A 12,871-nucleotide genomic window follows, 5' to 3' on the forward strand; every position below is an offset into this window, starting at 1 on the left:
GTCACCCACCGAGGGGTTAACAGAGAGTTTGCACCATTTACTGCCTACTGTAATGTGTGAGAAGCAAGAGTCTTTGTTCCCAACACCCTCTGCCCAAGCAGATGACTTGCTGTCCAGGGGGACACCTGTTCGATCTGTTAAGGGCCCTGATGGTTTCGCTGGCTTGGAACAAAGGTGGTTCTCCCCAGAGCCCCACACTTCTCACCCCTTTGGCCTTGCGGTGAAGTGTGTCTTGGAAAGTCATCCCGCTGCCCCAGTTTTTGATCCTCACATGCCGTGGACAGGCCGGTGGGAGCACATCTAGCTTGACCAGGGAGTCTGGAGATTTCTATGAAGAAGGAAAAACCAAGGGTTTCCAAATGCCTCCAACCCCAGGACTCCACAGGTCTCTCCCAGGCCCCAGGCCCTGCCTGAGCTTGGAGGTGGGGGGCAGGGGGAGGGTAGCTGTGGGTGGGAACCCAGGTCAGGGTGTCGGACCACGTCCCTCCTCCCTTCCTGGCAGCCTGGTCACCTGGGCCAGTGCCTGCTGAGAGCTCCAGGTGCCTGGGCCACTGGCCAGTCTTCTCTCCTCACCCACCACCCTGCCAAATGCTCCCCAAGGGGAACTGCAACAGCAGGGATGAGGCTTGGCAGTGACAGCCAGGACTCTTGAGAACAGCAATTGGGACAGGGAAGAAGGTATTGCTGCCTTCCATGGAGCTATTTAGGAATCTGAACCCAGTCTCTGCCCACCTCTTGGACACTGAGGTCCCAAACACCTAGGGAAGGTGGAACTGGGGGCCAGAGGCAGGGGCTGGGGCCCGAAGCTCAGATGCGGAGTCCCGGATTATTTCTGAGTGTTCTGCTTCTGGCTCCACGAGTGGCCTGCTCTCACCCGGGCCTGCCAGCCCACACAGGCGAGTCACCCCGATGCCCACACACGAGGGCCACCCGCCCTGCTGTCCCAAAGCTCTTCCTCACCCCCACCTGTGCCCCCTGGGTCTCCACTCACTGCCCAGCCCCCAGCTGTTCGGCCTATGTCTGCCCAGGGGGAAGGAGGAAGGGGCTTCCCAGCCCCGAAGGACTCACTGACCTTTGCTGTCTCCGCCAGGGGCTGGGAGCACTCATTCCGGTGCCTGCTGCGGCTGGGACATTTGGGGTCATCCTGTGTTACTGGACTGCAAAAGGAAACAGCTATCATGAGACGGAGTTTCTGAGGGCAGAGAGGGAGCTGAGGCTCCTCTGCCAGCCCATTTGACAAGAGTGGGGAACTGAGGTCCGGGGGTGGGGGGTGGCTGCCAGTCAACGTGGTGGGGGAGGAGGTAGCAGTTCCAGCCTCCGTGGCATCACCACCCTCCCTCCGCCCCTTCCTCCCTCACCTGCCCCCTACAAAGCCACAAAGTCAGGAGGGGAGCTGAGCCAAAGCTAACGGCCCAAAGAGCGACCCACAGAAGCTCTGCCCCTCTCAAAAGCCAAGTGCAAATGGTCCCGGGCTGGGCTGGCAGAGAAAGGCTCTTCCAACCTTGCCCTCCCAGGCCAGCCGTACTGCTCTTCACCTACTCCCTCTTTGGGACTGACGCTTTTTTATTAGAGCCCTTGATTTATCTTGGTTTGTTTATTTATTCTAAATTTTTATTGTGGAAAATTTTAAACATACACAATTAGAGAGAAGACAGTGATAAAGCCCTCTGGGCCCTTCACCCAGATTCAACCCAGTTAAACAATGATCAACCCTTGGCCAAGCTTGTTTCAACACTACTTAAATGCAAATCTGAGGCATCATGTCATCCATAAATACCTCACTCTTTCTAGAAGATACAGATGCTTTTTAAAAACTAGATTGGTTATATTTCTTCTCAAACAACAGACGTAAAAGCGTTTAGTCTATCCGTTGAAGAGGAAAAAGCCCTACTAGTCTGAAGTGACTCAGAAACCACTGGCTCTGGTTTGGGGTTTTAGGTTTGCAACTGCTACAGAGATATGAAGATGTGTGAGCGCCCCTCCCATGTCACATCCCACACATGCCTTCTTCTGGGGCAAATCACACTCTGGGACATCTCAGTTTGAAAGCTTCTTGTGTCCCATGTTCTCTGCAGTATTTTCTGGGAAGTGCACACATCCAAGGGGAGAGGCATTTAGAAAGTACTACAGAGATCTCTCATTTTCCACCTTATATACACTGGTGATGCTGGAAAATGACAAATGATCACGTGCTGCTTTTATTATTGGAAAAAGTAAGGACCATTTATATTAGCATTGTATAATTAACTACATGCATCATAGAGTCACGTGATTTAAAGCTATAAAGAGATAGTACCCCTTTAAGAGAACATAAGTATGTGTCAGAAAGCAACTTCTGTCTGAATCAAGTGATTCAGCAGCCCTATAAAGTGCCCTCCGTGTGGCCGGCTAACATCACCCCACTGGTCTGGTCTGGTCTGTGCCCTCGCCACCGCCCCCCTGCCGCCAGAAGAAAGCCAATACAGGCTAGTCTGGACATTCGGAAGAGGGAAGCCATGGCCGACTGGTCCTCATGGGGCCGCTGAAATGGGAAGATGCTTTGAGGCTGGGGTCCTCAGGGAGGCAATGCTTTCCTGCTCTTCTCAAGCCTTTACCACCTGCCCTGGCCCCTAAGCCCCACCCTGTTTATTGTTTCCTCTCATTTACTTCTGGCTGGAGAACTGGAGAATTTGAGAAGCTTACTGGTCCACAGTAACTTTTAGATAGAGAGACAATGCCCTTTCATTTTGCATAACTATCGCCCCCAGATATTAAAAAGTTACCTACAAATCCACTATACAGATGGACCATAGTGAGCCTGGCCCCACCACCTATGGCTAGGTATTTAGGTTGTGTCCAGTTTCTCCACTATTACAAACAATGCCTCAAACTGTATACATGATCTGATGCTGACCCTGTGTGTGTGTGTGTGTGTGTGTGTGTGTGTGTGTTTGTACACAAGCATAGAAAAATATCTAGGGGAAACACTAGTATGTGCTAACAGTGACTAGCATTAACTGATAAAGTCACAGATTATTTGAATTTTTCTTTATAATTGTTGATAAAGTCACAGATTATTTGAATTTTTCTTTATAATTGTCTGCATTTTCCAACTTTTTTCAGCGACCATGAATTCCACTCATAATTGGGAAATTTTTTAAATTTGGAAAATGAATATACAAAGTTATGCAGAGTGGATTTGGGGAGGGTTAGCTTCTGGGAGATACGGGTGCCCAGAAGCCAGGTGAGCATATGAAGGATCTGAACACTTATTGCCAAATTATTGCCTCGTCCATCCAGACAGGTGCAGTTTGGCTAAACTCACAGCTGTGCGCCGTCCTGCTTGGTATACTTCACAAGGACCCTTAAGGATCTGCCCTCAAGAGGAGAGCTGGAGTGTGGCTCCTGTTTAGACCCAGGGCTGTCCACACGCGCTTGAGGGACAGTCTGTGGCTCCTTTGGGGGCTGATTCCCCTGCGGGCGCCCCTCTTCCACATGTGCCCACCTCTCCAGACACCAAGGGTGGGCAGCCAGAGGCGCTCTGGGAAATGAACCTTATTTGTCAAACGAGAGCCACTTTGCCCTCTCAACCCTCTTTCCTAAAGGGTGTTGCAGCCCCAGTGCTGTAAAATCTAGAGAGCTGCCAAGTGCGGAAACAACCACAATTCCTACTCCAGCCCTTGCAGTCGCCTCTCAGGTGTATTTATTGGGCTTCTCTGCCTCTTTGTGGCTACTGAGTTGCAACCTCTTCTGCGTTCTAAACGAGGAAAACCCTCTAAGTAAATCCTCATCGGAATCCTACAGAGCGAATACTCCAATCCTTCTATTTTTCCGGAGAACCGAGGCTCAGAGAGTCAGTGCCGCGCCAGAGCTCGAGCCGGGTCCCGAGCCGGGTCCCGGGCCGGGTCCCGGCGCCGCGCCGCCCACCTCCCTCCCAGGGCGGACCCCCGCCCGGCGGAGTACCTGGCTCGGCGGGGGCCGCAGGCGGGCTGCGGCCGGAGGATCCTGCGGAGGAGCCGGCAGAGCCAGGGCCGGGCGGCCTCGCACGCCGCGCCCAGCCCCTCGCGCATGGCCCCGGCGCGGGCGCAGCTCCGAGGGCTCCAGGCTCCTCACTACGCGAACCCCTTTATCGCCGCGGGACCCCGCAGCCCCCGCCCCGGGGCGGAGCGAGCAGGAGAAGCGGCCCCGACTCGGCTTCCCCTCGAGCCTGGACCCGGGCCAGTGTGTCCGCTCCGCAGGCGGCCACCTGGCCCCCTCGCCCGCGCCTCCGTCCCCGCGGTGGCGTCCGCGGGGAAGTCTGCCTTCTGAACGCCACCGGGCTTTCTCTGGGCTGAGACCCCGCGGCCGGTATTGCCGGCCTTGAGTGTGCTATCCCCCCATGAAGCGACAGTAATGATCAGAATAATAACCCCCATTGTACAGTGCTTTAGTTTACACAGTAAACTTTCTTGTCATTTCATCTGCCCCTTATTAGATCCAATCAAGAAGGCAATTCTATATTGTTATCTCCACTTGATGGAGAAGGAAGCCAGGGGTCCAGAGAAGTTCAGGATTTTGCTTAAGACCACACAGCAGCCCCAGGACCACGCCCGAGCTCTCTCACTTTACGGGGCTGCTATTTCTTTCCTGCATGTTCAGTTCAATTACAGGAAAGAAGGTCCCAAAAGCTCATAGTTGGTGGGAGTGATTTTTAATGGGAGACTGAGTTGGGCATTTGGACCAGGAGCCCCTCAGGTCCCTTCCAGTCTCCTGATCCTTATTACCTGGAAGGCACCGGGCCAGGGACCTTCTCCACCTGTACCTTGCTTCTTACACTGGGAGCAGGATAACTCCTAGGGTCCAGACAGGGACAAAGCAGCAGCCCTTGACCCCAAAGTACAGGGAGCTCTCCTGCACATACTCCAGCATGTTTAATCCTAAACCCTAAGTAACGTGGATTGAAAGAGGGTATACATTTGTGAGCCAACTGTCATCCAGCTTGACTTTGTCCCAAATTCCACTCATCTTCAGCTAGATGTTCCCAACATCTGCCTTCCTCTCTAAAACCTAGACACACACTCCATGTTCACCTCCTAATCATTGGTTTACGTAAAATATAGAACCATTAGGCGCATATACTGTTCTTAGTCTTATGACACCCAAACGGGTTTTTTAATTACTTTTCAAAATTGAAAGCTAGTAATTGGCTCCTACTGCTTTCAGGATAAAATCCCCTTTGTACTGCTGCTTCCTCTTCTGGTAACATCCTCCCCCTACCCCCCCTCTCTGTAGGTGCCCCCAAAAGCCCTCCCCCACTCCCAACTACAGCCAGGTCAGGCCCCCTGCAGTGTCCCCAGAATAGGTCCCAGTGCCCCTGAACTCTCCTGTAACTTCCTACTTCTCTGTCCCATCCCACCCCACCCCAATTTATAAAGCTCTTTAACACCCCAATTTTTACGTGCTCTGCCCAAAACCAGTAAGGAAGGTTTCCTTCCTGACATCAGGAACTGGTTGGCTTTTCTCTCTCCCTTTCCCAGCCCAGCACACGGCAGGCCCTCAGGGAGAGCCTGTATAGTGTGGAGGTTTAAGTTTGGACTAGGTTCAAACCTCAGCTCTACCCTTTCCAGATGCCGACCTTGAGTAAGTCACTCAACCATATACAATGAGGCTAATATTAGCTCCTGCCTCGTTACTGATACAGTAATAAAGACTTAATCAACATTGGCTGTTCTTTTTAGCTACCCTGTTTGCAATTAATAAGTGGCTCGATTTACTATTTGCTTAACGGATAAACAGACGGGCTTCGCTGACATCCCCCGACCCCCCAGCACAATGCCAGAGGACTAGCCCTCAGCAAATCATTGTTAATGGACTGGAACATGCCCGCTTCCCAAAGCAGGCCAGCCAGTGTCGTGATCAGAAGCCGGAAGGCCCAGGTTTGACTCCTGGCTCTGTCACTTGCTAACCATGCCATCGGAAGAATGACTCACACTTTCTAGCCTTCAGAGTCCCCATCGTTCCGGGAGGAGGATAACGAAAGTTCCTTCCTCATCGATGGCTGGGAGGGTGAAATGACTTAATATGAGGTTTTCTCTCGATCATTTCACATAACTGATTTGAGCTCTTCTAACAGCCCAGCCCAGCTCTGCTTCAAAAGATGGATAGGTCAAGTGCTAATTAGAACTGCTGGAAGCATCCTGGAGGGCCAGGCAGAGGTGCCAATATTTCAGTGACCAGCAGGCTTCCTCCCTACCTTGCCTCGGGTCACTTCAGCCCACTCGACAGCTCAGGTCTCCTGAATGGTCCAAAACCCCAAGTCTGTGCCATTAGAGGGTCTGGGATTGAGGGATACGGGCTGTAGGCCACACTGCAAGGGCTAGCGGAGGAGGGGGATTCAGGATGATCTTGAGAGACAGGGGATGGACTGGGTCTGGATGCATCAAGGAGGAAATGTGCTCTGTACAGACGCTGGGAAACTGAGGGAGGCCTGGCTGAGCAGGTGGGGTGGACCGTCTCTCTGGGAGGGGTGCTCATACAGAACCCTGCAGTCAAGCCTCAGCATGGTGACAGACAGTGGGGAGCCCCTGCAGACTCTAGAGCAGGAGCAAGACTCGCTAGAAGTCGAGCTGGAGTTAGGGAGGTCAGAGCCAGTGTGGGGCTGCAGTCGGGGGAGGCTGGCAGGGGCTGCAGCCATGAGGTGAAGAGAAGGAAGGGGTGACCAAGAAGAGTCAAAGCAGATTCCCGGTGATCAGGCGCTCGCCCCCCCCCCCCACCCCCGAGACCCCAGGAGGATGATGAAGCTGCTGTCAGTCTGCAGCATTTGCATCCAGAGCACCAGGAGGTCGTCTAGAAGCAATCCAACCCTGGGTTCTCAGCTCTAGGCCACTCGGGCCACCACAGTCCAGACCTCCTGGCTTTAAATGTTCCCTCCTCCAGTTCAGCCCACACACTATATCTGGGGGATCTTGCTTGAGAATCTACAATGGCTCCCGCTGCCAAGCAGAGCAAGTCCAAACCCTGGGGCTCGGCGTTCAAGGCCCCTGCTCTGGCCTGGCCTCTCCTATCCTAGCCCCCCACTCCCACCCCGCCCTCGCCTCCTGGCCTGAGCACAGTCCCACTTGCTTCTGTCTCTGAGTCTGCCCACCCTGCCCCCTCCCTGGAGTGTCTTCGACGCCTCTCTTCACCTCCCTGCGTCCTCTCCATTCTTCCAAGTGCACAATGAGCAGCTCATTCCCTTGACGCTCTCAGAGGGGACCCATGTTGCTCAGCCTCGTCCTACTGTCCTACTGCCAACGGCAATCACAATGCAACACATGCCGCTGACTGAGCGCTGACTCGCTGTGTTTACCTAGGAAAACTCATTTCATTCTCAGCACAACCCCACGGAACAGGGCTCCCTACTCCCTTCTTACAGATGAGGACTTGCCAAAGGTCACAAAGCTATTAAGTGGTAAAGCCACCTGCTTATTGCTCTTACTGGCACCGCTTCCCTGGGGTGCCCAGCTGCCCACCCTGGGGGGTGCCCTGCCTGCTATAGTCCAGGGGAAAGGCTCCCCTGGGGCTGTGCGGCTGGGGGGCTGTGTGGCTGCCCTGTGTGGCCTGGGGCTTTGGTTCGGGTGGGGCTTTCATGCTATCCGCTGGAGTAAGCCTCAGCCTCAAGTTCACGGCGGTGAGCTCTCCCGGCTGTGGGAGCCTGTCCACTGACTGGCCCTCTCATTCTCTCGGTTCTGTCTCAGGCTTGCTTCTCCTACAAGAGGCAAGGGGGTGGAGGGTGGTGTTCAAATTCCAACTCTGTAATTAGTGGTCAGGGGAAACCACTCTTACGTAGTTTCTATCCCTTTAACTGGAAAATGAGACAATAGCTTGTACTTCACAGAACCCCAGGGCAGTAGAGGAAGCGCCCTGGGTAGCCCTGGCCTAGAGCGAGCGCCCAGTGAGGTATAATAACCTTCACATTTGCTGCGGGCTGCCACATGTGGGCACACTGCTCACTGCCCTGCACGCACACTCTCATTTCATCCTTAAAAGGCTGCAGGACCGGTTGCGTGGGTTCCCCATACTGCAGATGAGAGCTGAGGCTCAGAGAAGTTCACCTGTCCTAGGTCACACCGCCGGTGGGGGACAGCCCAGAGCCAGCGAGTGCAGACCAGCACAGGGCTCCGGACGGCTTCTCTAATGCCCCAGTGCGCATCACCAGGTTGATATTCAAAATATGTGGAAAACGGTATGGACGTGCCTCAGAAAACTAAATGTAGAACTACTATAGGATCCAGCCATCCCACTCCTGGGTATCTGTCTGGATAAAACATTCATTCGAAGAGATACATGCACCCCTATGTTCATGGCAGCACTATTCACAGTAGCCAAGACATGGAAACAACCTAAATGTCCATCAACAGATGAGTGGATTAAGAAGATGTGGTACATATATACTATGGAAGACTACTCAGCCATAAAAAAGGACAAAATAATGCCATTTGCAGCAACATGGATAAAACTAGAGTTTTCATACTAAGTGAAGTAAGTCAGAAGGAGAAAGACAGATTCCATATGATATCACTTGTATGTGGAATCTAAAACATGGTACAAATGATCCTACCTACAAAACAGAAACAGATCACTGCCATGGAGAGCAGACTTGTGGTTGCCTGGGGGGAGGGGAAAGGCAGTGGGATGGACGGGGAGTATGGGGTTCATGGATGCCAACTGTTACATTTAGAATGGATAAGCAATAGGGCCCCACTATACAGCACAGGGAACTATGTCCAATCTCTTGGGTTGGAACATGATGAAAGACAGTACGAAACAAACAAGCAAACAAACAAAATATCAGACCACCGGTGAGGCTCGCACACTGGAGAATGGGAAGGGATGTTGGCCGGGCTGCTGTGCCAGTTCTAGCCATTGGGCTCTACTGCCTCGCATTCTCAAGTCCGGTATCTGTACCCCCTTTTCATCTTCTCCCCCCAGGACTGTGCCATGGCCCTTCCTTCTCCATGCAGTGTTAGGCAGTGAGATGCCCAGTAAACAGTGGCTGCATCACATTCCAATAGGGACAGCCCAGAAGCATCTGGCGAAAGCAGACCTCCTGCGAGAAGCCAGGAGCAGAGAGGAATTCTGAGTCGGTGGTGCAGAGCCAGGAAGGCAAGCAAACCCAGAAAGACCAGCAGGCGGGGGCTGCAGGGAAGCGCTTACCTGGATGAAGCCTGGCGCAACTTTTCCAGGTTGTTGTTGATGTCCTTTTCCTCAGTCAGGTCAAACCTGCTGGATTTGGCCTTGAAAAGAAATTTCCAGGGACAGGCCATCTCTGCAGTGTTGCAAAGCACGTTACTTATCTGGATTTAAACTCGGAGGTTCCTCTTGTTGGGCTGAGGAAGGAGAAGGAGACTGTGATGGGAGGCTGAGGACAAGTTTATAGAACTGGGCCTTCTAGGTGTGGTTAGTTTACCGAAGCTAACAGGTGTCTTGCACAGCTACTTCTTCGGAGCTTTCTAACCTCTGTTCCTATTTGGAAGGTGCATGTGAGGATCCTATGGACTGTGAGTCTACAAAGCCACATAACCATCTAAAGGGAAAACGCTGGACCCGTAACTCAAGGAGCACAGAGCACACCCCCTGTGAACCTCCTGCATGGGACCTGCTGGCTCATCTGACCTGGTGAGCTTCATTGCTGACCCGAGGCAAGGTAGGGAGAAGCCTGCTGGTCATTGAAATACTGGCGCCTCTGCCAGGCCCTCCAGGATGCTTCCAGCAGCTCTAATTAGCAACTGTCACTTTGCACCCTTCTCTGGGGAAAGCAGGCAAGTCATAGCTGCCTTCCTCTTAGGGCAGCTGTCGTCACTGCTATCATTGACTCCATCTTTACTGTGGGGGAGGGATCGTTATTTGTGGAAAAAATGTGCTCAATTCTCAGTATTTGAGATCACCTCCTTTAAGAAAGACCGAAAAAGAAGCCCTAAGTGGAGGCCCAGGACTGGTCTGGACTCGCCCCCCAGCATAACCTCTTCACTGGGAAACGCCTTTGCACCTGGACTCAGTGCGATGATGTGGCCTGTTTAAGAATCCTAGGGCGCCCAGTCTGGGTTCGAATCCTGGTTTTACTAGTTATATGCTCTGGGTCAAGTTATTTAATCATTCATTTCTGCATCCATAAAATGGGCTTAAGAACATTCATCTTTTTTTCTCTTTTCTTTGCAAGGCCACACCTGTGGCATATGGAAATGCCCAGGCCAGGGAATCAGAGCTGTAGCTGCGACCTATGACGCAGCCGCGTGGGGCAACGCCAGATCCGAGCTCTATCTGCACCCTACACTGCAGCTTTCAGCAACACCGGATCTTTAACCCCCGGGGAACCCCCATCCTCACAGAGACAACATCAGGTACTTAACCCGCTAAGCCACAATGGCAGCTCCCAAGAATATTCACCTTGGCGCAATGTATTCGGGAAGGGAAAAGTTCATGTTATAAGGGCTGAACAGTATCATTAACATTCAAAAAGAATTCTTAGCAGATTACTCCCCACTCTCCAAAAAAGTTTTCCTCAAAATGCAGTGACCGCAGCTAACTTTGCAGGAAAAAAAAAAAGAAAAAAAAATCTGAACAAGATGCGCTATTCAAACGGCCAAACCTCATGTTGGTGTTTTTTTAGATTTTCCACCAGTTTACCTCTGTAGGCAGAAAAGTCCCATGGTTTTCGAGCCTTCCCAAACAGGAAGAAGCCAAACCCTCTCAACACAGCAGCGTCCCCAGAAGTGAAGACAACTCACCTTGCAGCTGGCCTCGCTGCCTCTGCAGGGTGCGGACAAGCAAACTTGGGGGGATCAGCAACTCGAGAACTTTGGAACCGTCTGTAGCTGCCAGGTCCCCTCACCAAGGGTGGCCGAGAGGTTTCAAACAAGCAGTGCCCTGGGGCCAGAGAGCCTCAGTCTCTAACTCACTGCAAAGTTATGATTACACCGGCAGCTAAGAAGTATTTATATCCATCCCATGCCATCCAGGGGGACGGTTTTGCATAAACATCTCTCTCTCTCTCTTTTTTTCCCGAAGGGAGTGTCCCTGGTCCAGTATACAGTTAGCTAATTTATGACTTGGACTCATGGCCTGTGGGTGACTGGATCCTGCTGTTACATCACTCCGTGCAGTACATACTCAGCAAACCCACCTCTTCCTGGTCTGGGGTCCAAGGCTCATCAGCAGGGCAGTGAGTCCAATAAAGGAGTCATCGTGGAGTCGGGTTTTATTTAGCTCAGCCATGCTGCCTTATCTTCAGCTTCTGGGTTTGTTTTTTTTTTTTTTTCCTCAGCAGGGAGCACTCAGGTTAATTCCTGTCCTGCCTCTCGGTTTTGCAGTTTGTGGCAGAAGTCCAGGATAAGCTGAGGAATATTGACAGCATGGAACACACAGGAAAAGGCCCAGGTTACAGAAGGCCAGTGATGCTGGGCCATGCCAGTGTTCCAAATAGGTCCCTGAAATATTCACCCTGAGGTTTCGGGAAGGGAGGGGAAACAACAGAGAGACCTCTCAGATGTTGGTGTCACTAAGGTCTCACACTTTAGCTCTAAGTAAGCTATGGTAGAACTGCAGGAAGAATTATTTTCTACAGGGGGAACAATCCTTTCTTTTAACAGAAATTACATTTTAATTTCTTTATACTTCCTTATAATTCCGTATATTCTTATGGGGTATGAGTTGTTTCATTATGAAAATAAAGTAACAACTCTACTAGCAAAGAGTAGAAAATGAAGGGAAAAAAGCCCACCCCTGATCTCACCATCCCAACACACTGCTGTCACAATCCATTCATTTCGTTCCTGCATTTCCCAAATTAAATGCAGAATTGTAATCAATTGAATTTGTCTGAGATAGAAAAAACTGAGTAAAGTCATGAATAGGCAGTCAAAGATCTCTTTGAGGGAATGAAAGAATGAATGAATGAAAAATAGGAGTAGGAGTTCCCGTCGTGGCGCAGTGGTTAACGAATCCGACTAGGAACCATGAGGTTGCGGGGTTGCACCCCTGGCCTTGCTCAGTGGGTTAACGATCCGGCGTTGCCATGAGCTGTGGTGTAGGTTGCAGACGCGGCTCGGATCCCGCGATGCTGTGGCTCTGGCGTAGGCCGGTAGCTACAGCTCCGATTCAACCCCTAGCCTGGGAACCTCCATATGCCGCGGGAGCGGCCCAAGAAATAGCAACAACAACAAAAGACAAAAAGACAAAAAAAAAAAAAAAAGAAAAAGAAAAAGAAAAATAGGAGTAGACTATGATGAGTTTCAACATATCAAAGACATTCTTCTTTTTTTTTTTTTTTTAAGGGCCGCACCCGTGGCACATGGAGATTCCCAGGCAAGGGGTCTAATCAGAGCTGCAGCTGCCCACCACAGCCACAGCCACAGCAACACTGGATCCGAGTCTTGTCTGTGACCTACACCACAGCTCATGGTAACACCAGGTCCTTAACCCACTGAGCAAGGCCAGGGATCAAACCAGCACCCTCGTGGATACTAGTCAGGTTCGTTAACCACTGAGCCAGATGGAAGCTCCCCAAACCATTCTTCTTTTAGGCTCTAGACAGTTCAGTTCAGGAAACTAATACTGCTTGGGGAAAGATAGAGTCCTTGGGCTCAGGGAGGACCAAACTTAGAGAAAAGAATGGCTAATTATAGCATGGAGTGAAACATGCAGTGATGGAGGGAAGGCATGGCTGAAGAAGCTGAAAGTGCATTCATTGCTCAGGTAAGGTTCACAGCAGAGAGGACACTAGGGCAGGGTTTTGAGGGATGATTAGGAGTTTGCCTCACTCTGCCCCTGTTCCCTGTAACTGCTTCCACATATTCTAGTTATATCTGCAGCAAATACATGTATTAACTCCTCCAACAATCCTGTGATATGGGTACTACTAGGGTCCTTCAGGGAT

General features: G+C 51.5%; 1 protein-coding gene across 12 annotated transcripts in view; it reads right to left on the reverse strand.

Annotated features, from left to right (window-relative positions):
* NOS2 (nitric oxide synthase 2) overlaps positions 1-12,871 on the reverse strand; it is a 106,494-nt gene that overhangs the window by 29,343 nt on the left and 64,280 nt on the right. For 3 of the 12 annotated variants that reach the window (XR_014820299.1, XM_084982901.1, XM_084982902.1), the window contains 3 exons: positions 9,154-9,326; positions 1,073-1,157; positions 206-328 (listed from right to left, as the gene is read on the reverse strand). Coding sequence is in view for 9 of the 12 variants with exons in the window: in XM_084982901.1 (XP_084839027.1) it covers positions 206-328; positions 1,073-1,157; positions 9,154-9,263 (318 nt within the window). In the remaining 3 variants the exon portion in view is untranslated. 12 annotated transcript variants of the gene reach the window in all.

This window comes from Sus scrofa, chromosome 12 (assembly GCF_054392235.1).
Source record: "Sus scrofa isolate SSC_HxYL_T2T_F1_AM1 chromosome 12, Sscrofa_HxYL_maternal_Yorkshire_Landrace_v2.0, whole genome shotgun sequence".
Lineage (NCBI taxonomy): Eukaryota > Metazoa > Chordata > Mammalia > Artiodactyla > Suidae > Sus > Sus scrofa.